At 33.5% G+C, this 24,138-nt stretch overlaps 1 protein-coding gene across 1 annotated transcript in view; it reads left to right on the forward strand.

Moving 5' to 3' along the window:
- AFTPH (aftiphilin) overlaps window positions 1–24,138 on the forward strand; it is an 86,815-nt gene that overhangs the window by 21,741 nt on the left and 40,936 nt on the right. Inside the window, 2 exon segments of the mRNA XM_051975387.1 lie at window positions 7,524–8,948; window positions 8,951–9,462. Coding sequence (XP_051831347.1) covers window positions 7,556–8,948; window positions 8,951–9,462 — 1,905 coding nt within the window. The 5' untranslated portion in view covers window positions 7,524–7,555.

Below are 24,138 nucleotides of genomic sequence, written 5' to 3' on the forward strand. Positions count from 1 at the left end.
ATCCATTTGGAAAAATAAAAGATCTAGATTATCAAAAGGAAAAATGAAAAGAGGTGGGAACAAAGGGGAATGATACTTTTGGAACTCAAACTGATGAAATAAAGTTGTTAAACATATGCTGTTGGTTAAAAAATAGATTGATGAATGGAACAAACTAGATAAGGGGAATTCAAAAATGTTGAAACTTAATAACCTAGTGTTTGATAAATGAGAAAAAGTAAATTACTATTTGATAAAAACTGCTGGGAAAATAGAAAACAGTCTGGCAGAAATTAGACTGCCACCTAATACCATATTCCACAATACCTTCTAAATGGATACATGAACTTAGTATTAAAGATTATATTACAAAAATAAAAATAAAAACTGAAATAGAAAGAGATAATACACTTTTCACAATTATGGGTAAGAGATATATTCTTAACCAAATAAGAGATAAGAAATAATTAATTAAAAAATAAAATAGACAAATTTGATTACATGAGACTGAAAAGCTACTGCACAAATAAAATTAATCTACTTAGGATAACAAATGAAATATGTACAGTAGGGAGAAAATCTTTATAAACAATTGATAAATATATAAAACCAAAAATCTCCCCGTAGATAGATGGTGAGGGGAGATGAAGAGGCAATTCTTAGAAGAAAAATTGCCAACTGTTAACAGCCATTTGAAAGAAATATAAATCTAAATAACCCAAAGATTTCATCTTAGTTTGCAAATTGGCAAAAATCACAAAATATAGGACTAATCAATGTTAGAGGAATTGTGGGAATTATATTGTTGATGATGCTGTGAATCAGTACAACCAATTTTTCAAATTCAAGCTTTTTATTTTCAAAACATGTATAGATAATTTTCAACATTTCATCCTTGTAAAACCTTGTGTTCCAAATTTTTCCCTTCCCCCATAGATGGCAAGTGATTCAGTATATGTTAAATATGTGCAATTCTTCTATACAGATTTCCACAATTGTCATGCTACACAAGAAAAATCAGATCAAAAAGGAGAAAGAAAACAAAATGCAAGCAAACACAACAAAAGTGAAAACACTATGTTGTGATCCACATTCCTCTCTCTGGGTGCAAATGGCTGTCTTCATCACAAGACCATTGGAACCAGCCTGAATCACTTTGCTCTTGAAAAGAGCTACATCCATTAGAATTGATCATTGTATAATCTTGCTATTGCTGTATACAATGTTCTAGCTCTACTCACTTAGCATAAAGTTCATATAAGTCTTTGCAGGTCTCTCTGAAATCTTCCTGCTGATCGTTTCTTATAGAACAATAATAGTCTATAACATTCCTATACCTTTACTTATTTAGCCATTCTCCAACTGATGGGCATCCACTCATTTTCCAGTTCCTTGCCATTACAAAAAGAGCTACTACAAACATTTTTGCACATGTAGATCCTTTTCCCTTTTTTATGCTCTTTGGGATACAGGCCCAGTAGAGACACTGCTAGATCAAAGGGTATGCACAGTTTGATAGCCCTTTGGACATATTTCCAAATTTCTCTTGAGTGGTCAGATCAATTCACTACTTCACCAGCAACCTATTAGTTTTTCCTCATTCCCTCCAAAAGTAATCATCTTTTCCTGTCATCTTAGCCAATCAGAGATCTGTAGTGGTACAACCATTTTGAAAGCAATTTAGAGTTCTACATATAGAGAAACTAAAATGTATAATAATAATACCTTTGATTAAAAAAAATTTCTGTTAACTATATTTATACCCCAATGTATAGGAGGCCATGTATAGGAAGAAAGTCCCAATAAACATCAAAATATAGCAACATTTTTTTGTGTTGGGAAAAAACTGGGGAATGGCTAAATAAATTGTGGTACATGAATATAACACAGTATTATTCTGCTGTAAGAAATGAAGAATGGGATAAATACAGAAAATATGGGAAGATCTATATGAATTGATGAAGATGAAGTAAGCAGAGAGAGGAAATTACTAATGAGTACTACATAAAAAGTGAAAGAATAGTTACAAAACTGAATATTGCAAAATTATGAAGAAAAACCATGACTTGAAAGAAAAGATATGAGAAGATAACACCATTCTACTTCGCAGAGGCAAAAGGTTCACAAATATACATTGCATATATTTTCAAGTTTTTTTTTGATAATATTAAAAAGATGTGCTGATTCCCCCTTTGGGTTCATAAAGAATATTTGTAATATAGGATGGTTCTTTGAAAGAGGGAGAGGTACTGATGGAAATAATGATGATTGACCAAAAAAAAGATAACAGGAAAATTATTTTCAAAAGAATAAAGTAGATTATAATTTTGAATGTGTATTATGGCTAGGGGTTATTTTATATAATCTTAATGAGGGAACTAATTTTTTGTTTTTAAAATACTTCCTTACATTTTGTGATAGTCATTTAAACATTTCTGTATCAGCAGACTTATTTTTTAAAACAGTTGTGAGATTTTGGTTCAACTATAAGTTACATAAAAAAATATGTTGCATATTGCAAGAGATTTTCCTCTTATTACTAAGAAGTACAATAATTTTATATGTATAATATAGCTAATACATTTAGAATCCTTCTAAGAGTTTTTCTTCTGAGAAATAATTTTCAAATGGCATGATCCATTGTTAATAATAATATATCACACACAAGTACCAGACCACAAAACCCAAGATTCAGAATTTTTAAAATCCTTGGAGGGGCATTTAGTCCATGCCCCTCATTTTGACAGATGAAGAAATTTATTTGGAGAGAATAGATTTTTTTACCTAAAACAATGAAAATAACCTGTAGCAGGATCAAAACTGGAACCCAAGTCCTCCGATTTCCAATCTAGCATTCTTCTCAGTGTAGCACAGCACACTGTCTTGTGCTTCTCCTGATGATAGAGTAAGTTAAGAAAGCAGGGCAGGAGTATCTTATGTAGAACAAGAAACAAGGAACTGCCTCTTTCCTCTTCACTTAGTGTTGTATAATTTGAAGGTCAGCTTTTTTATACACACACACACACACACACACACACACACACACACACACACACACACGAGTTGGGGGCAGATGGTTGAATATTGTAAACTCTTTGTGGTCAGAAACTTGTCTTGCTTTTTTGCATTTTAGTCTCCAGTTCTGGCATATTAAAGGTGCTTCAAAGTGCTCATTTATGGTCGGATTAAGAATTTCTATGTACACATTCAGTTACACATTAATAACCTAAATTAATAATATCCTTTGGAGACAAGACCTTTTCTAAAACAGTTGGCTTGAGGTGGAAAAGATAATATAGGTTTGGTCTAATTGCACTAATTAGCAGCAGTGACTAAAAAAGGGAAAATGACTGTCTTTCTCAAGAGCTAAGTCTGAATCTACCTGACAGGCAGGAAGTATTCCTATGGCTCACATAAAAAAGTAAGAGAGGTGCTACCAAGGCTGATATTGATTAGACTAGAAGTTCTGAGCTATTTTTCTTGGTCCCAAACCCCTTTTCTCAGAATCATTTTTAAAGGTATAATGGAAAATATGTAGAATTACAAAGAAAACCAACTATAACTTCCACATTATGGAGTTTAGGGCACACAATACCTACATGCTCTAAAAACTCGATGTAAAATTTTTTGGCCCTCCCTTGCTACCAGAGAAAAAATCTGAATTACTATAATTCTGAAAGATTAAAATATGTTGGTATTATTAGTACCACACATTTTATGCATTTCTGAGTTTTTAAACTTTCTCTGGGTCATCTGTGGCTTCCACAAAACTCTGAAAAAATGCCCACTTAATGTCTTATGCCAACTTGCAATATATCAAAACCAATGGAAAAAGTTGTGATATAGAAGGGATAACAGTTTGTTGAAATATAGCTGGCAAAATGTTTTTTTGTTTTTAAATTCATGGACCTGAGATGAAGACCATCTTTATTAAATTCTTGAGTGTCTTCTGGATAAGGAGCTTTATCTAGCTAAATTTAACACTTTAATGCTTGTCACCATTATCACTAGTTTGAGTAAAACTGAAATAATTTCCTTTCTTTGCACGATTGTGGTGATGAATTATATATTCATATTCATAAGCGCTTTATAAACCAGAAAAACCTGTTCAGTGCTAAATTGACTCCTAAGGACTTCTAAGTCCTGTAGAAGTTCTGAACAGATCTGTGAGTAGACAAGACAAAATGTTTCATGAATGAAATGAATCTTGAACTAGATTTGAAGGATGACTACCATCTAACTAGATAAAGAGAAGAAAGAGGGAAAGAACCAGGTAAAAGGGTGAGATGATTGAAGCCATAATTTCATAGGGATGAGTATGACACTTTATCAGAGTAAAAGGCTTATTCTAAAGAGAAGTAAATGTGGATTATAGTGTGGAGGATGTGAAAACGACATAGAGAAATTTAGACTTGATATTGCAAGAAATTGGAAGTTACTGAAAACTGATCAGTGTTCTGCCATGATGAAAATGATGCTAAAAAGTTTTACTGCTATTGATTGGCAGGATAAATTATAGAGGGGAACGATCAATGATATCACCTAGAAGGTTCCTTAAGGTGACTTAATTAAGTCAGTGACCTGATGATTAGAGTCAAAGGTAGGAAGGGACAGATTGTTTGAAGAAAAAAAATGAAATAACTTTAATAAAGACTGAATGGTAGAGACAGAATGAAATGAGTCAGAGTCGCTTTGTGACTGTGAGCCTGGTTAAATGATAAAATGATGTTACTGGTAGAAACAAGGATGCATTAAAAGGAAGCTAGTTTGGGGAAGGTGAGAAGTTTTACTCCATATCTATTGAATTTGATATGACCTGAAGAAGTCTGATGGAGTTGTCTAATTGAAAATAAATAACTAGGTCTTAGTTGAGGATAGAACTAGAATATCAATTTGAATGGCATTTTCATGAAGACGGTAGTTAAAATCAGGAAGAATACAAGGAAGACACTTAATGAGGATGGAGAGGTAGGAGGGGTAGGAAAAGATCCTATAATTGGGTCAGTGGTGATTTTTCAGAAAAGTGTGAATACATTGGAAACAAAGCCAGACTGAAAGTAAATGTGGAGATTTGGAGATGAAGGAGATTAGAGACAACTTATATGAACAGTAGCATCTAAAGGAAAGAAATAGAATTATAGTTAGATCTCTTTTTCCTTCCTACCTCCAGGATAGATAATGAAGATGTATTGTTTAAAGACAGGAAGAGGAGCCAAACACGCTTAGAAAGTTTGAAGAGGATAATGATTGGAGCAAGATCCTGCAGGAACCAAAAATATTGTATTCTTGAACATAGTTAATGGTTTAGTTTTAAGAGAAAGGAGTCTCTTCCTTGGAGCCTAGAAGAAAGAATTAGAGGATTGATATAGAGAAAAGTATGTGGTAATGGAGAAGGCAATATCTTCTTAATACCTACTTAATGATTTTAATTGGCTTAGTGAAAAAGGTCTTCATGGAAGGAGAAAGATAAGGAATTGAGGTATATTCCCATGGTGACTTAACCAGGGTCAAGTGCTCATAGTTTTCTCCCCATGTTGACAATAGATGACATGGGACAGAGGGGAAACAAAAATAGGGGACTTTCCATTTGAATCACTTCCTTAAGCTGGGTTTGGTTACCATAAAAAGTGAAAACAAGAGGGGAGGTCTTCTAGTTACCTTCCTGTGATTAAACAAGTGAATTTTGCAATCCACAGTTCACAGCTCTGAAGCCTAATATACAGAATTTATAATCATCACCCCTATGGAATCATATCATACTGATTAATATTGTTTGGAATAAAATAGGGGTCTAATTAATAATCACACATTTATATATCACCTTACATAATTTTCATTTGATTCTCTCAACACTTAAGGTAGGTGCTGTTAATCATATTTTATAGATAAGATAAAGGCTAAATGAACTGGTGTTTAAATCCACATCTTCATGACTCTTTGTCCTTCACTTACAGAGTTGTCAGAGGAATACCTAATCATGTTATCTAAAATGGTATTAGTAACACTTATTTTGCAAATAAAATAATAAGCATTGGTAAGAAATTTTTTTACACATGAAACGACTAGAATAATTCTCTGATCCTTTTTTTCTCCCCAGTTTTAAAAACTTGGATCACCTTAAAAGCATCTCCTAAATAAAGTAAGGAATTTTATAAGACTTAGGAACTACACTCACTTTCCCCCACCCCCCCACCCCTTCAGGTGCCTAGTTCTTACCTTTATTTATTTATTGGTAGTGTAGATTTAAAATGAAAATTTATGTTAGTTGGATTGTCTTAATATTCCCTGTTTCTTTGGAGACATACATGATAGGATATGCTGAACTCCTTGGTTTTTTGTTTTTTTTTTTTAACTTTTATTCTAAAGCTTTTTGTGTAGCTTGAAGATAGAGCTGTTCTGACTATCCCAAATTATTTTCTTGAGTTCAGGTTGACTGGCTTATTTTTGAATCACAAATTGCTTTATTTCTTTGTAGTAGAGGAAGGAGGAATTTGTAAAATATTAGTGTATGGCATGAGGAATTTGAATCTACATCTGGTATTTTGTATTTGCCATGTTGTTTGTTTGGTTTGTTGTTTTAGATATCTCAAAAACCTGCTTAAAAATCAGCATTTAGCATTTTTTAAGTTTAAAGATTGAATTTTCTCTACTGTGAAGTATTGCTATTAAAAAGCCTATGTAGTTTTCATTAGCAAATTTTTTAGTTTTAAAAAAATAATTTTTTGTATTTCATATTATGTTTCTTATTTGGCATTAATACACAAGATTGAAACTTCATACACAATCAAGTACATTTCATAATTTTTTAAAATTTTATATTATTCTATAGTAATAGAAAGTATTAATATAATTGGGTTTTAGACATTTTAGAAGAAAGCTTTACGTGTAACTGAAGGAATATGCCAAGAAATATGCATCATTTTGTCATTTAAGCTTTTGCTGAATTAAGCTACTTTTTTTTTTCTTCAATAAGAAAATTACATTAGGTTTTAAGAACAAGTAAAAGCATTAGGTATGTCATAATTTTTAAAAATTCGTAGATGGTTGAAATAAAATTTAATTAATTTATTCCCACTTTCTTGAAAATTTAGATTCTTCCTCTTTCATTCCTAGTGTCAATTAGTGTCCCTGTACCAGAAGTATTAGGGAATGTCAATGACTTTTCTTTTTCTGTGGTTCATATAAGGCTTTAAGTCTGAGGTTATTAAAGGTATTGATATTTTAGTCATTGATTACTTTTTAGAACCATAGCCAAATTTTTTTATGATACATTATAAAATTTTTAATTATATAAATATGCACAATATTTTAACGAAATCCTTCCATTTTTATCATAGTAATTAAACCCTTCCACCCAAAATCCTAAAATTTAGAACTCTTTCCTGTCTATTGTAATGCAGCTTTTTAAAAATAGTTACTCCTTAAAAGAAAGCAAAAAAAAAAAAATCTCCACATAATTTTGCTTCACCTTTTAAAATTTTGAGAATATTAAAACATAATTAGAATAAAAAAATTACTTTTTTTTTCTTCCTCTTTTTGGGCAGGTATAAATTAATCTTCTAAAAGCAGCCGAACAATGGAACCAGATATCATTCGAATGTACTCTTCATCTCCACCACCATTAGACAATGGAGCTGATGATGATGATGAAGATGAATTTGGAGAATTTGGTGGGTTTTCTGAAGTGAGCCCATCTGGTATAGGATTTGTTGATTTTGATGCCCCAGAGTTTACTAATTCTAAGGAAGAATTTATACCTTCAAATCATTTTATGCCTATTCATGGTTTCTCAGAAAATGTAGATAACTTTACAAGCTTTAAGCCCATTAAAAATGGTAATGATAAAGACAGCATTGCTGAACTTCCTAGTCTCACGAAAGAACAATCTGATATTTTACCTTCTACCACCAGCAAAGAAATAATTCAGTCCAGAACTTCAGATGCTTTAATTGACAGTATAGGAAGTCCTGGAGATTTTAATGCAGTAGTAGGGCAGAAAGAGAATGTTGGAACATCTGAAAGTTTCTCTTCTGACAGCTTTAGAATTGATATGAAAGTAGTTAGTCATGACAAGCAAATAGATAGCTGTAATGGTGAGAAACCTACATGTATAGAGATTCTAACAAATGGGTTTGCAGCACTGGACACTGTAAATCCTCAGGGAAAGGAAGATTTAGACATTCTTGACTCAAAGAGAATAAAGAATCACAGCACTGAACTTCATTTAGACTCTACATCTAGCCCTGCTGAGGAATTTGCAGATTTTGCCACATTTTCGAAAAAAGAAAAGATACAACTGGAAGAAACAAGATGTGAAGTTTTAAATGTCAGAGAAGCACTAACTATTCAGGAAAACAATAAAATAAACAGGATCCATGAAGAAAGTTCTGCAAAACAAGCTTCTCTGGATAGAAGCCGTGAAAATGAAGAAAAGACTCTTGGTCAAGAGAATCAGGTTTGCATTTCAGAAATCAATGTAGTAAGTAATGAAAAATATGACCCTTCAACACTGGAACAAATTGAATCAAATACAAGCGCACAATCAGCCCTGAATTCAGTACACACAACTGATAACACAGAAATAGTTAGTAGGAGAGAACAGTGTGAAACTGATGAGAAACTTGATTTCTTAATGTTTAAACGTGCAGCCCTGTGTATGGACAGTATTAAAACTTCTGAAACCAATGACAACATTAGTTATCATCCCAAAGAAGAAACTGTTAAATTTACAAACATCCAAAGCACCAGCATAAATCTGACAGAAGAAAATGTTTTGGATAATTCTACAGATTTGAAAAATGGGGATAGTAGTAATGATTTTGTATCTTGTAGCGATACAAATGAAGATGACTTTGGTGACTTTGGCACAGTCAGCGGTGCAACTCCACCTTTTATTAGTGGTACTCAAGATTCAATGAGTGACATAACTTTTGAAGAATCCTCAGAACAGTTTCTACATTTTAGTGAACCGGTGATGACTTTGGTGATTTTGGGGATACAGATGCTGCTATTTGCCAAGAGGAAATAACATGTTCTCAGTTAGAACTGAAACAGACTTCTGATATTGTACCTGAAGGATATGAAGTAACAAGAAAGTCTTCTGTGTCAGGAATTGAATCTCTTTCAGAGCTAAAGAATGGTGGTTACAGTCAATTTGAGAATCTTGATTTGGGGCCAAAAATTCAAGATGAGTGCAGTGTTTTTCAAGACCCTGATGATTTTGCCGATTTTAGTTCAGCTGGTCCTAATCAAGCTGCTGATTGGAATGCCTTTGAGGATGAACAGAAAGAAAGTTGCTCTTGGGCAGCATTTGGAGATGAGCAGTCTGTGGCATCGCCACTTAAAAAAGAGGCCTGCCAGTCACATAGGACAGGTGAAAGTATTGTTAGTCCATTGACCCCAAAGACTCACACGATCTCTCTGGCAACTTCACAAGGAGCAGCTGTTAGTGACCATTCACATGAATCAGCATCTTCAGTTCAGGTAATTTATTATATTTTCCCCTTTTTTTCTGTGATGTGAATTGCTTTGGAAACAGTTCAGATGTTCAAAAGATGTTTTTAATGGATATGTTAAAAATGTTATTTTGACAAATATCTCTTGATAGATTTATAGATTCGTTATATTTTTCTAGATTTTTCATACTTTCTAGATTGAAAGTGGTGCTAGCTTATATCTAAAAATTTTCTCTTACATGACAAAATGAATTTCTATGATTACAGAAAATGTTGTTATATTTTAGTTTATAATGTTAGGTGATTGTTCCTTTACAAATGCATTTAAAACTTCCCAAAAGTGTAATATGAGATAGCTCAGTTATTACACTGAAACCTCTAATTCTTAACTTTACCCCTTAAAAAAAAACAAAATAAAAACCACTAAGCATTTAAATTAGGTTTTTGAAGCTTGATGAGATCCAGAAGTCCATAAATAATAATGTTTGTTTAAAGTTTCTTAGATGAAGCAGAATAGTAGTAGAGTATTTTTTCTTTTGTTCTTTCCTTTTCTTTCTCCTTCTTTTTAAAGGAAAGTTTTTCTTGAGGGATAAGGTGATGGAAGTAAAAACTACAAGATTTTGTTGAGCAAGTCATAGAAAAGTAGAACCATTAATAGATTTTCTTCAAATTTTCTTGTAGTGCTTGGTCTGACTTTTTTTTTTTTTTTTTTTTTTGTCTTTACTACATATTATTCTGTGTGTGTTTGTGTGTATGTTTGTATCTCTCTGTTTACTTACACACATCATCCCATACAGGTGTTCCCTAAGGACATTTATAGGCCTCAACCACTTATCCTCTGAGGCTAGAGAGTGCCTGCTCTGAAAGGTTTTCTGCCATCTCAGAGTTCAGTCTCTAGGCACCTAGGGGATCAGAGAACAAACTGTTCTGAAAAATATTTAAGCCACCTATGTCCCAAGCTGCTTGTACCTAAGATACTATGAGGGCCTTTGCTTCTAAGACTTATGAATAGGAGCTAAATGTCAGTGTAACATGAAATGGATGGAAACCCACCATTTTTGAGACTATAGAAGTAAACAATCATTTTCAAGTGCTTACAGTGGAGCAGGCATTAGGGATACACACACACACACACACACACACACATACATACACACACACAAACAAAAAGAAAGGCAGTCTCTGTCCTTGAGGAGCTTAAATTCTAAAAAAAACAGTCACAAAAGGCTGAGGAGTAGGGAGTAAAGAGCTGGGAATAAAAGAATTGACCAGTTTGGCTTTTCCTCAAATTTGAGGATTATATGGGAGAAAGCAGGTGCAAGGGGAATGAAGGTTGGACAGCTTTAGTTTAGTCCAGCCTCCAAGGACAAGATCACCAACTAATTTTCCTCAAGCATGAAGGTTTCAGAACTGGGAGACTCTGGCATTCTGGGAAACAATGAGTGCTCATTCTGACTAACTTAGACATAGCAGGACACTAAATAGTGCCTGCACCCTATCACCTGATCATTCATCTTTCTAAAATAAACAGATTCCAGTTAGAATTCCATTTATCCCCATGTTGAAATGAAAATTCTCTCCCCATATACTCATCCCTACCCACCTCAATCTTACCCTTTCAAGGCTATATCATCCTCTGCCCTTCAGTGCCTTTGTGCCTTCTGAAATCCTTCCTCTTATAAACAAGTTTCCTTTTATCCTAGATAAAGGATAAAAAGGTTTACGTTCTTTTCACCTTCTTAAGCTAGCTCTTCCCAGAAAAGTTTGTCCCTAGATACCTTGTCTGATACTGGATATCCCATAAGCATTGGGCAGGAGGAGTAGGAGGCAGTTAACAAGTACTTAGTAAGTTCTTACTGTGTTTGAAGAACTTTAATAAGAGCCAGGATTGCAAAGACAAGCAATGGAATAGGAATATTCCTTGCTCCTCATTTCCATTCCAGATTGTACTTTTGTATCATCACTCAGTAACCTCACTAAGAGATTCACTTCTTTTATCAAATTGACTAAGTAAACTGCCAAACTCCAGGAGGTTTTCCCTTCCTGAGAAATTCAATACCTAAGTCAGCCTTCCTTTCCAGCTCACCCCTTCAAATTTTAACATCTATATTGATGTCCGCTTTTAAGCTCCAAGGTCATCAGTCCCCGAATTTCACATGACTCTCCCCCTCCCCCCCAATATTGATTCTACCACAGCCATACAATTGTTTCACTTTCATTGTCCAGAACAGTGATCTATCTTTATTTAACTATACCTCCTATCCTTCTGTTTTCTGTGTATTTCTCATCCTGGCCAAGTGAGACTTCCAGGTTTTTTGTTCTTTCCTCCCTAGTCTCCCAGAGCATCGTCCCTTCAGTCTAGAACCTATTATCAACTATTTCACTTATGTATTACTAGTAAGTACCTTTGAATCTCTCACTCTCTTGTGTTAGTGCTAATGAACTGTTTTTCCATTCCTACCTCCATGCTCCATACGATTGTGGAAGAATGTTTTATAACTGTCAACTGGGTTCCCTGCTGGTTATGTTCTTATCATCTGGGCCCTCACTACTGGGTAAAGTGTTTATTTTTTCCTTGTTTAATTTGCTGATCACATTCTCCACAGCTGTTCTAAATCGGGTTCATTTTCTTTAGCTTTTCTATGCCACCTTTTTTTCCTTCCCTTCTTTTCAGCAGAGGATTTCACATGCTGTTTTACTGAGAAATGAGACCATTCATCTGAAGCTCCTCTTCTTCATTCCTTACCTCAAAACCCTACTTTTTCATCATTCTCCCATTTTCTCCCTATTTAGTGATGAAAAGGTAAGACTTCTTTTCAAATGTTCCATTTATGCTCTTAATCTTATTCCTTCTTGTTTCCTTTGGGAGCTTTTTCATTCTATTATCCCCTCTTTTTTTCTCATCTTCAACTTTTCCATAGCCACTGACTTCTTCCCTGTCACATACAAATATTTTCAGATGCTCCCAACTCTTAAAAAAAGAAAAGAAAACTTCAAAATCTGAATCCCTCATGTTATAACACTCTGTATTCTCTCGGAGCCAAAATCCTAAATTATATACACACACAAAGCTCCATTTCCTTGACTCCCATTTGCCTTTCAGTTTTTTGTGGCCTAATTTCCAACCCCACCACTACAATAAAATTATTCCTCCCAAGATTACTAGCAAACTTTTAATCATTAAAAAAAGGTTTCTCTCTCTCCCCCACCCCCTTCCCAAGTTCGAATCCATTTTGACTTCTCTATAGCATTTGGCACTTGACCATTAATACTCTTATACTCCATCCCTAACCTAGACTTTTCCTCCTTACTTTCTGTAACACTACTCTCTTATGGTTCTTTGTCCTTGTCGGATTATCATATTCTTCCTCCTGATTATTAAGTGAGAAGAAGCTTTCTCCAGCTCACTTCTCTTTCCACTTATTCTCTTTTAGTGCTCCCTTTAGTTTTCCTGAGTTGAATTATTTATGTGTAGATGACTCCAAAGTCAGTATATTTAGCTTTAATTTCTCTTAAACTACAGATCTGACCATCTCTCTTCTTGTCTTCTTCCCTCCATCTCTCCTCCTTTCCCTCTCTTTGTCTCCCCCTCTTCCCCATTATCTCTAAGATAAAACATGTTCTCTGTCATTTAAAGCCCTCCACAATGTTTCCCACCTGCCTTTCCAATCTTAGTTATTTTAGCTTATTCCCCTTGACAAAATCTCTATCCTAATCTAGTTGGACTTCAGTATACTTATATACATACATATGTCATTTAGTGCATTTACATACTTGTCACTATCCATGTTAATTTGTCTTATTATCAATCCTTCACTGTCCTTTAGAGCTGTCACTAATTGTTCTACACTTTCTTAAAATCAGGCTTCCCTTGTTGTGACTGTTCTGATATATGTATAGTATTTTTTAAATTGCTAAATCCATGTGAATTGGCAGTGACAAGTCACTTGAATTTAGTTGTAAGGTGCTGAAATAATTGCCTCCTTTTTTTTGCTTCTGTGTAATACAGTGATGCTAACATTACTTAAAAGTTAACTTCTATTATTTTTTTTTGACTGATGAGTTTTACTTAAAATACCCTTCACCTTGCTCTCTATCTTATGTTATAATTCTATATCCAGTACATATTTTACTATTTTGATAAATTTCTTGAAAATATATTTACATTATCTCAAAGAGTTTCCAATTTGATGTTTAAAACTTCACCTTAATTTGAAGGAGAGTAATTGTTTTTGCCGAAATGAAAGTAGATAGAAAGGAGCAGCATTGATATTTGTGAACTTCTTGCTTAAAATGATGTGATTTAATAAATCTTTGGCACATGTCCTCTATTAAACATAAACTTGTACCTTCAGCTGTGAAATCTTGATCTTAAATTAACACATTTCCATTTTAAATTCCAGCAGTGTAAGAAGCATTGTATTGAACATTAAACTTGATTTTTAACCACTTGGTCTCAACTTTTAAGGCAGAAAAGTTGTGGCATATTGAGGAAGATCCTTGATAATTTTTGTCCTAAATACATGTTTGGAAGGTCAATTCTTAGGAAGTAAGCATTTTTTTTTCAAGGAAACAATATTCTGTCAGTTAAGTTACTAAGCCAGTCCACAAAAGCCAATTAAACTATAATGTAACTGAAATTCTGTAGTGAAAATCAGATCCAACCCAGAGATGCTAGAAACATATAAAATCATTTCTCCTGGGGAAAAAATGATATTTTTATATAGACAATCACATTTTGGTGGCAAGAACTTCTTCTCTGGGATTCTAAGGAGACTCATTAAGCCCAATGTGAGCAACATGCTTATATGAATAGTTAGGCAAATAATATTGTAATAATATTTTTTAAAAGTTGAAATTTTATGATTCTCAGCACTTGAGATAATTGAATACACAGTGTTCTGAAACCAAAGTTGACAATCAATATTGCTCTAGATGATTATAAACTGAATTATTATAAATATAGATGAGGAACTGGGGAGAGGGATCTTCATAAAAGAGATGGCATTTTAGTTGGATTTTAATAAAAATTCAGCAGAGAAAGATATGGGAAGGAGGAGGACATTATAAACAAACGAAAGTTGATGGTTGTAAAATGACAGTATGAGACTGGATAGCCTCTGAGATCATTTCCAGTTCTAAATCTATGACCCTGTGAAGATAAAGGTTTTCCCAAGTTTAGTGAAGTGGAAAGACCACTGGACTAAGACTGAGGTGACTTGGAGCCTAATAATCCTGCCTCTGTTCCTAACTAGTGTTATTGTGGACAAATGCCTTATCCATTTTAGAGTTGGACTTCTATTTTTTGCAGATGTTCATCATTATCCATGTACATTTTAAGGAAACTATATTTAAAAGTTGTATTTTTTCAGTTAGGGATTCATTTACGTCATTTGTAAGTTGCTCAGCTACTTAATACATGACTTAAATTATTTCATTTAATAACAAATTTGAGTAAATTGTAAATTATTTGGGAGTTATAATATACATTAGATTGAAAAAGAATTTGAAGTTTAAAAGTTCAATTTCTTTAAAGGAAAAGAGCAACATAGTCTGCTGAACTTGATAAGTAAGTCTTAGCAGAAATTCTTAACCTAGGGTCTACAGATTCCTTGGGATGGATTTCAGAAAGTCCATGAACTATATCAAAAAAAATTTTTTTTTTGGGGGGGGGTGTGGTTTTTGTTTGGTTGGTTTTTTTGTTTTTGCATTTTGATAGTTGTGTTTCACTATAAATGTATGGTTTGTAAGATTTTATGTTTTGTGAATAGAAACATTATTCTAAGAAGAAATCCATTAGTTTTACCTAACTACCAAGGAGGGAGGGGGTGAATGATAGGAAAAAAAGATATTAAGAATACCTTCTTTAAATTAAGCAATCAAAATTTCCTCCCCTCTTCTGTCCAATATCTATTGTCTGTTACTATCTGGAATTTAGGATGAAGGAAGGAAGACTCCATTACATTTTCAGAGCCAATTTCTAGGGTTAGTGAATTCTTTTGATGTTTTATATATAAGGTTGAGTTATTGAAAATGAAGATACCCTTTTTTCTCCTCCAGTCAGTTTATTCTTTTCTTCTTTAATATCTTGAAAATTACTCCTGATTGCCTTTAAAATTGTCACCTCCATGATAGACTCAGGGTATATATTGATACATATATTTTATGGATATAACCAATGCAGAAATTTGTTTTGCTAAACTATGCATATTTGTTATAAGGGTTTTCTTTTTCTTTTTCAGTTGGGGGGTGGGGAAAGGAAAAGTGGGAAAGAGAAAGAAGGTAGATTTTCACTAAGAAAGGTAAAATGAGATTTTTTAAAAGAAATTTTAAAAAATTCTAAAAGACAAGTATACAATGTCACATTTTTGGACAGAACCAATTTGGGAATTTTTTTTTTCTTTAGTGAGGAGGGTAGGATAAAAAGCAAAAATAAATACTTATTAATTTTTAAAACCTTAAAAATAGAGTATTAAAAAGTTTGTCTTTGTGATGGATTTCTTTCAGATGTATTTTGCTGTAGTCTGTTGTTGTACCTTGTAACAACTGGTACATCAAGTCCTGGGATAGGTGTATAATGTTGTTGCCGTAGCAGTGTTGATGAGAAAATAAAATGTTGGCAGATCTGTTCCATTTAAAGTCTGTTTGTATCTTCCTTTTCTTTTCCATATTCAAATAGTCATTTGACTTAGCTAGATCCCATGCCAAGTTTTTGTAGATTCATTTTCTCCTCAGATGCTTTCCAGTATTTGGTGCTTATACTACTAAAGTGGCATCAACCCTTGGCTACCATCCCTCTCCACATGACAGGAGGTTGAAGTTTTTGCATCAACTTTATTCAAAATAAATAAAAATATTGTTGAAAAATAATGATAATCATTACTTTTACCCATCTCTTTTTCCTCTCACTCTATCCCCTTAAATTGCCTTTTCATCACTAACTTTTTACATAAAAGTTGGAAATGCATATATCTTTATATCTTTTTTTCAAAGTAGGCATTTTCCTTGACTTGTTCTCTAACCAGTTAATAATCTGAGTGTACTAAGACTGAAATAATTGCTAGATTTCCTATCTGTTAAGGTGTAATGCCGGAGAAACTGAGGCAGGAGAGAGATTAGAGAGTTTTTAATATTTTATTAATTGGAGAGCATAATTGATTGGACAGGACTCTCGTCTCAAATTATCCAGTGAGACAGAGATAAAGATATACTGGGACCAAGGGATCCATGTTGGTCCCAGGGCTGGAGGAGACTGTCATCTCAAAGAATCCAGTATCCAGCATCCAGCCTCCAGCAATGAATGGGGGAACCCCAACTTCTTAAATACCTTTTCTCTAAACAAAGGAAGGGGTAAGAAACGCAGGAAAACTTCTGTCAGGATGGGGGAGGCCATAAATCCTAAAAACCCAGAGACTGGATGTCTGAATACACAGAAATAAAGATATCAGTGAGATATCTTGGAATATTTTAGAAGGATATTGTAAATTCTTGAGGATAGAAAAGAATCAAGAAGTCTACTCTCTTGTTTATCTTGCTAACAATTTATAACTTTAGAGCAATTTATAACCTCAGTCTTAATGGACCAGAGGGGGAGTTTTACAGCTTAGGGGATTGAGACAGAACAATTAAGGAAACTGAGACAAGGGAAACTAGTGCAGGGAAACTGAGACAGGACAGTTAAAGAGAACTGTGGCATAACAAAGGTATGCTGAGTTCATTTTTTTTCATCTTGTACAGCTACATTTAATATCTTCTGACTATTTTCGAAAAGAAAAGTAGTTGTGATATATATAGATATGACGCTTCTAAGTAGTAATAAGCCCATATTGTCCAACAGAGTGTCCTTCCTTAGGCCTACCTTTGTATTGAAGTTAGCATCAAAGTATAGGCATCAAGACTAGATTAGATTTCATCAGTACAGGAAAATCCTAGACGTTCTTTCTACTAATGAAAGGCAGCAGCTTTTCTGCAAATTAAAGTACTATGAAGTAAAATGATTGGCTCAGAATCACATAGCCAGTGTTAATTGAGAGACTTGAGCCCAAATCTTTCTGGCTTTGATGCCATCTCCATCCATTATGCCATGTAACCTCTCATATTGAAGTATAAATAATATGGAATGTCTGCTCAAATTATTTGTGCAATTTTTGTACTTCCTCTGCATAACATGTTGGTGAGTTGCTGTAGTAGTTATTTTTATGATGGTCTGTTCTTCTGAGATTGTCTTGGAAGACCTTGGTGACCAAACATCTCATAAAATGTTTGTTTCTTGTTTCCTTTGGATGCAAGATGAAACTAATTATACAACTTATTTATTTTTGCCTCACTGAAGAAACCTGGATCATTTCCTCCAGTATTGTATCATATTATTGCCCATTAGATAAATATAGTGATGATGATGATGATGATGATGATGTTAGCTTAACATTTTTAGACGTGATGTTCCAAAAGTATTATAGTTTTTTAGTTTTAATAACTAAAACACTGTAGTTTTCAATGTACTTTACACTTACCTTTACCTTATTTAGTTTTTGACATTATGCACGGAGTGCCAGTAGTTAATTAGTCAAGAGGCAGGTAGTGAGGCAGCTATAGAGCACTAGTCTTGCAATCAGGAACACCTGAGATCAGATCTGGCCTCAGCCCTATATTTTCTTGAGATACCAAACAATTCCCCTAACTTCTTTCTGCAGATAAATTGAGATAATTGTAAAATGCTTTGCAAACCTTTAAAGCATTATGTGTAGATACTATTATCGTTAAGATTGGCAGACTAAAGAATGTGAATTTTAGCATCCTTTATCCCAATTCTGCTCTCCAGTCTGCAAAAAGAAAAGGCATTTTTTGTAACTGTCCCTAAGGATTACAGTGGTCAAAAAAGAAACTAATCATTTTTTAGCCATTCAAGTTTATCCTCAGGCTGCAATCTGTTGCTTGGCCTGTGTTCAACTGGGAACATTTATTTGAATAAATCAATTCCCATTTATTCTCATTTGAATACACCTAGTATAATGATAATAGCATTCTTATATTTTAGTGTGCCCAAAGAACTTTGGTATAATTGACAAATGCTTTTATTTCTAATATTAGCTTTTAATGCATTATCCTGCTTGCAATTATTTAGATCAGTGGTCTACAAATTTCTTTGATGGTAAAAATTTTTAGAATCCCCCAATGTGTTTATTTCTTGTAAAGATACACCTATACTAATAATTATGTGCATTCTAATATTTATCCAAGATAAAAAAGTTTGAAACTTAAAAATCATTTTAAATAGAGAGCAGCTAGAATTTGAGTGACATGATTAAACTTGTACTTTTAAGAATATCAAGTCAGCAGGTGAGTGGAAGATGAATTAGAAAGAAAAAGACTTGTGGCAGACCATTAGGAAACTGTTACAAAGTAGTAAGAAGTAATGAGAGCTTAAACTAGTGTGGTAGCTCTATAAGTAGAGATGATTATAGATATGAGAGATTGTAAAGATAGTGAAAAAGGTTTTGACAACTAATTAGAGTTGTAGAACAAGTAAATTATTGAGCAATATATTGAGGTTACAAGCATGGTGATGCCCTCATAATCAAGAGGGAGGGATTTGGGGGAAAAGTGACATGAGAATTGCAATATAGATTTCAGTGTATCCTGACCTAGTTAAAATGGAAAAAGAGAGTAGTCTTGTTCATTAGCCTTGCCCTAGAACAGAACCTGTCCTCTGGTCATTTACTACATCCCAAGATGATGGGGGAGTAGAACTAGGGATAGAGTTCTAGGGATAGGGATGGCTATACCAAAAGATTAGAAAATTATGCCTTCCTAAGTGCAATCAAATACCTGGGAATCAACTAGCTTATTAACATTCTGAAAGATCAGTACTTTTAATCATCTAAGAAATACTGGTCAGAGTAGGGGAGTTTATAGGGATAGTAGATGAAGTATATGGTATAGTCATTGTGAAAGTGGAATGCATCCTATATTCACACCCTCTGGTAGATCAAACAGCATTGTGGTCATGGTGTGGTCCTCACTATGAAAACACTGACTTGAAAAACTCTTGAATAGGAAGGAAAATCTTGTTTAAGAAAAAACCTTTCAAATTTAAATTACAACTTTTATAAAGTAAGACTGAAGTGTGTTTTAAACATTTTTTAAAATTTTCTTGAAAAACTCTAATAAAAAAAAAAAAACAGATTTTTTTTTTTTTTTTATATCCTAAGGCCATAAATTGAGTCTGAGACCCCGAAGGTCATCTGCAGTAGAAAACTTAGACTTCTTCCCAGCATTTAGTTGAAGAATAGAAGGAAAACTAAATTGGGGGGGGGGGGAGGGAAAGGGGAAGGGAGAAGCCTTCTTAACACTTGGAAGTCAGAACAACGTTCTTGTCTGACTTGGGAGAACATATTAATTCCTAGTTATTTGCCCTAGTTCTATTTAACTCACTAAACAGTTTTTCTGCCTATTTTAGTTATTTGTAAGCTATTTAAGGATGACAGATACCTTTTGAAGTGTATATTCAGAATTTGAGCATGATAATTTTTATTATATTTCAAGTAGTTATTGTTGTAGTCCTTTAAAAAAAAAGATTTACAGCAAAAGAATTTACAATTTGATTCTTATTCAAAAGAGCAGTCAATATGTATGACTGTTTTTACTTTAAACCAATTAGCTATACTTCAATATAAATTGAGGGCTGATAAAGATACAATTGTAGATTTCTACCTGAAACACTACTCAATATTTAATGATGTTAAGGTGTATGGTATCATCTTAAATGGAAGATTAAATGACATTTGCTTTTAGATTGCTTTTTAACCTTCCATATATGTGCAGGATCTTGTAGTGTCAACAAAGATCAGTAAGAGCTATTCCCTTTATGCTTAAGGAAGTATGGAAAAATAGCTTGAAGCCTTTCAGAGTAATTTTAAGGGTCTCTTTAAGATGATGTAAATAGTAGGAACAATAACACCATATTAAAAATCTGGAGACCTGGATGTGATTTATTCCTAGGTCAGTCTGTAAAGACATGTTTTGTGTGTGTGTGTGTACCTCACAGAATTTCTGTAACAATAAACAGTAGATATAATTCTCAGTTATAGAAGTTGATGGAGTTAAATGGACAACCCACAGAACTGGTTTCTCAACACATAATATCATACTCAGACAAGCAAATAAATGGCAAACTGGGCCTAGAAATACTTGGGTGAAAAGAATAGACTGTATTTCATTTGGGAAAATATATAGTTCTTGTTGGAAACCTAAGCTTCTGCGTAAAACAGAAACCCCCATCTTTTAAAAATGAATATTCATTCACTAATACTATATGACTGCAAATTATAGAATATCTCATTTTATAAGGAATCAAAATCATGTGTCATCCAAAAAGAAATGGAGGACTGCATTATGGGTATAAATAGGCTGCAGCATATTACTAATGATGAATTGTGGACACCAAGATAAAAGATAGCAGATATATAACTAGAAAAGGAAGAATAGAAATGGAGAGAAATAGGAGCTAGATAGCTCTGTGCTGAATTGAGCACATATGTAATATCAAGAGGTCTAAAGTAAGGCCTTCTGCATATAGTGTGGACCCTTTATGAAAGATTTACGGAAGGAAATGGACAAAAGTTACAGAATGAGATGTGGCTTAACTTTAAGTTAAACCATTTGAGACTTTGAGAGGCAATGTGGTTTAGTTTAGAATGCTAAATTTACAGACAAGCAAATTGTTAGTGGAGACAGTATCTACACAGATGAGATCACAATCCATTGAAGTGTTATTAATGAGGGAAGAATGAAATAATATGAAATAATAGGAACTTTCCTCACTGAACCTCAGACCTGACAAAGATCAAATTAGAGAGCTGGTAAAATTTAAGAGACTTGGACCAGGACTGGTAAATTTAAGCAGTATTTTTTTATTGCATTTAAGTGTTGTTTTCCATTTTCATACTGTTTTTGCAAAAATAGGTAGCAAAAAGATAGCAAGAAATTTAAATCAATATAATTTGACAAATAAAAAAATCAACATTCAGCCCAATTAAAGAAAGACGATGTAAAAGAAAAGAAGCAAATATTAGAGAAAACAATCTATTTTTAAAGTAGATTACTTATTTATTTGTAGACTATATCAAGTGAACAAGCATTTAATGAGCATTTACTCTATGCCCAGACATTCTACTAAGGAGTAGAACCTGGCCAGGAAAATACCAAGTTGTTATTCAGTTATTTCAATACTATCCAAGTCATCATGACTTCATTTGGGATTTTTTGGGCAAAAATATTGGAATGGTTTGAAATTTCTCCAGATCATTTTACACATGAGGAAACTGAGATAAGCAGGGTTAAGTGACTTGTTCAGGATTACACAGCTACTAAGTATCTGAGGCTAGATTTAAAATCAGGAAGAGGAAATCTTCCTGATTTCAAACCTAACACTCTCTCCGCTGGGACACCTAGCAACCAAGATGCCACAGAGTATCTGTTTAATGACATGCAGAAACATAGGTTTCCTTATCCCCAAAATCTGCCTTTCATATTATAGCAAAGTAATCTAGACTCTTATCATTGGCATTCTAAACCTTTATAACCTGGAACCTTTTTTCCTTTCTTTGTTCCCTTTCACATGTCATATTACAGCCTAACTCAACTGTTATAGCTGCTCCTTAGACAATTCAGTATTCATAGTATTTTTCTATACCTGGAAGAGGCAGCCAGATGATTTAGTGAATAAGGTACTGGACCTGGTACCAGGAAGACCCACATTCAAATCCAACTTCAGAACAAATTGTGTGAAGTCTTTAACAAGTTATTTAATGTCTGAAGAAATGGCAAACCACTCTAGTATCTTTGTCAAGAAAAGCCCATGAACATTATTGTTCAGGAGGTCTCAAAGAGTCATGCAACAGCTGAACAGCAGCAACAACATTTATCCTTCCCAGATCAGATAAGTCCTTCTGCTTGTAAAATCTTCCTTCATTTCTCTCCAATCAAAACCTATCCCTCTTCCTTCTGATCTCTTTTAGCACTCTATACACTATCCATTTTGTTATCTTGTCTTTTTCTTCTGAACCATTGTTGTGTGCACGTTCTGTTCCTCAGTGAGATTTTAAGTTCTGTAAGGGAAGACAGAGAGACCCTGACCTAATTATCTTCATATCTACTCAACACCTTGCACAGTACTTTGCTACTTAATAAATGAACAAATGAAGGTAGTTCTCAAAATCTAAAAGGAAACAGTTGAAGATAATAGGGTAATTGGTCAACCATGTGGAATTGTACTTTGAGCTTCCTCTTGGCAATGTACTCATGTGAGAGGCTGTTCTGAGAACAAAAACAACTATTCATCAAATAGTTTTACAAGTGGGAACCCAAGTGAGAACCATCATATTTCTTTATAGGCACCATACCATCCTCTTTGGCTTCATACGTATTTGGTACTGAGAGAGACAAAAGAGTTTGGCACTTTGCAATGGATTGTACTTGGCTTTAAACCAGTGCATTTTGCTTAGAAAAACCTTGTAGTCTAGTGTACTGAGCCTATAGCACAACTAGGCTTATATATACTCTTTTGCTCCAGAATTTGATCAGTGTGAATGAACCTCATGAAATTGATCACATTGTTCAGATTTGCACTATTCAAAGTTATAAATTACATATGTGGTCATTGGTTCTAGCTTAATGGAAGTATCCAATGAAAAAAATTTTTAAGTTAGTTTAAAAATCTAATATTGTGATATAGGAAAAGATTTAAAAATTTTGATTAAAATCTATTACAAACGAATAGTCTTTATAGAAAGCAAAATTTAAGAATAAAAATATTACTGAATATTATCTTTCAATGTAAACCTATGTTGAGGATACAACAAAGATATCATTATTGCTATTGAAAATTTTTAATAGTATAGACTGAACTGTTTTTCTTTAGATCTTCCTACATATATGTTAGTTAGGTACAGGGTTTAACCACATCTTGGCAAATTTGCATGCTTACTTTTTCACACAGTGAATTCATTATCTTAAAATAATTAATGCATTAAATGTGAAATTATTGTCCTTGCAATCATTTTTCAATAGCTGAGTTAATTGAATGTCAGTTGTTGAAAGTAGCTTTAAACACCTGTGCTTTCTTACTTGATCACCAAAGAACTGCAGGTAATTAATGGTTGGAAATTCCCAGAACTGAAGATTTTGAGACAGATAAATAAGCATTATTTTTAATTTAAAGTCTTCTGATTTTACCATCAATAAAAGGGTTAAGCAATTCTTAGACATTACATCCAGATTACACTGCAAATTAGAAAAAAATATAAGTTCTAAAGAAGACTTCCTTTTCCAGGATAAACCTGTTTTTTCTACATTGAAAATTTGTTATCAATGTGTGTACTTTGTTCAATTTTATTTTCTCCAAACCATCAGTATATTTAGTTGCCGCATTCTCATCTGCACTGGACACATCTCTGGTAATTTTAACATTACCCAAGTGAACTCCATTTTTAAAGCACAGAATCAATCAGTACTTGCAAAAAAATGTGTTTTACTATCTACTTCATTTCCATTTTGTTTTACTGCTTTAAATAAACTTAAGATTTTTTCTGACTAGCTGCTCTGCTAAAAGGGATAATTTGGAAAATATTGCAATCTCCTATATAGCAAAAAGATGGTTCAATTCTGTCATTGTAACACTTTTATAATTGTTTGTAGGCCACAA

This window comes from Antechinus flavipes, chromosome 2 (genome assembly GCF_016432865.1).
Source record: "Antechinus flavipes isolate AdamAnt ecotype Samford, QLD, Australia chromosome 2, AdamAnt_v2, whole genome shotgun sequence".
Taxonomy (NCBI): Eukaryota; Metazoa; Chordata; class Mammalia; order Dasyuromorphia; family Dasyuridae; genus Antechinus; species Antechinus flavipes.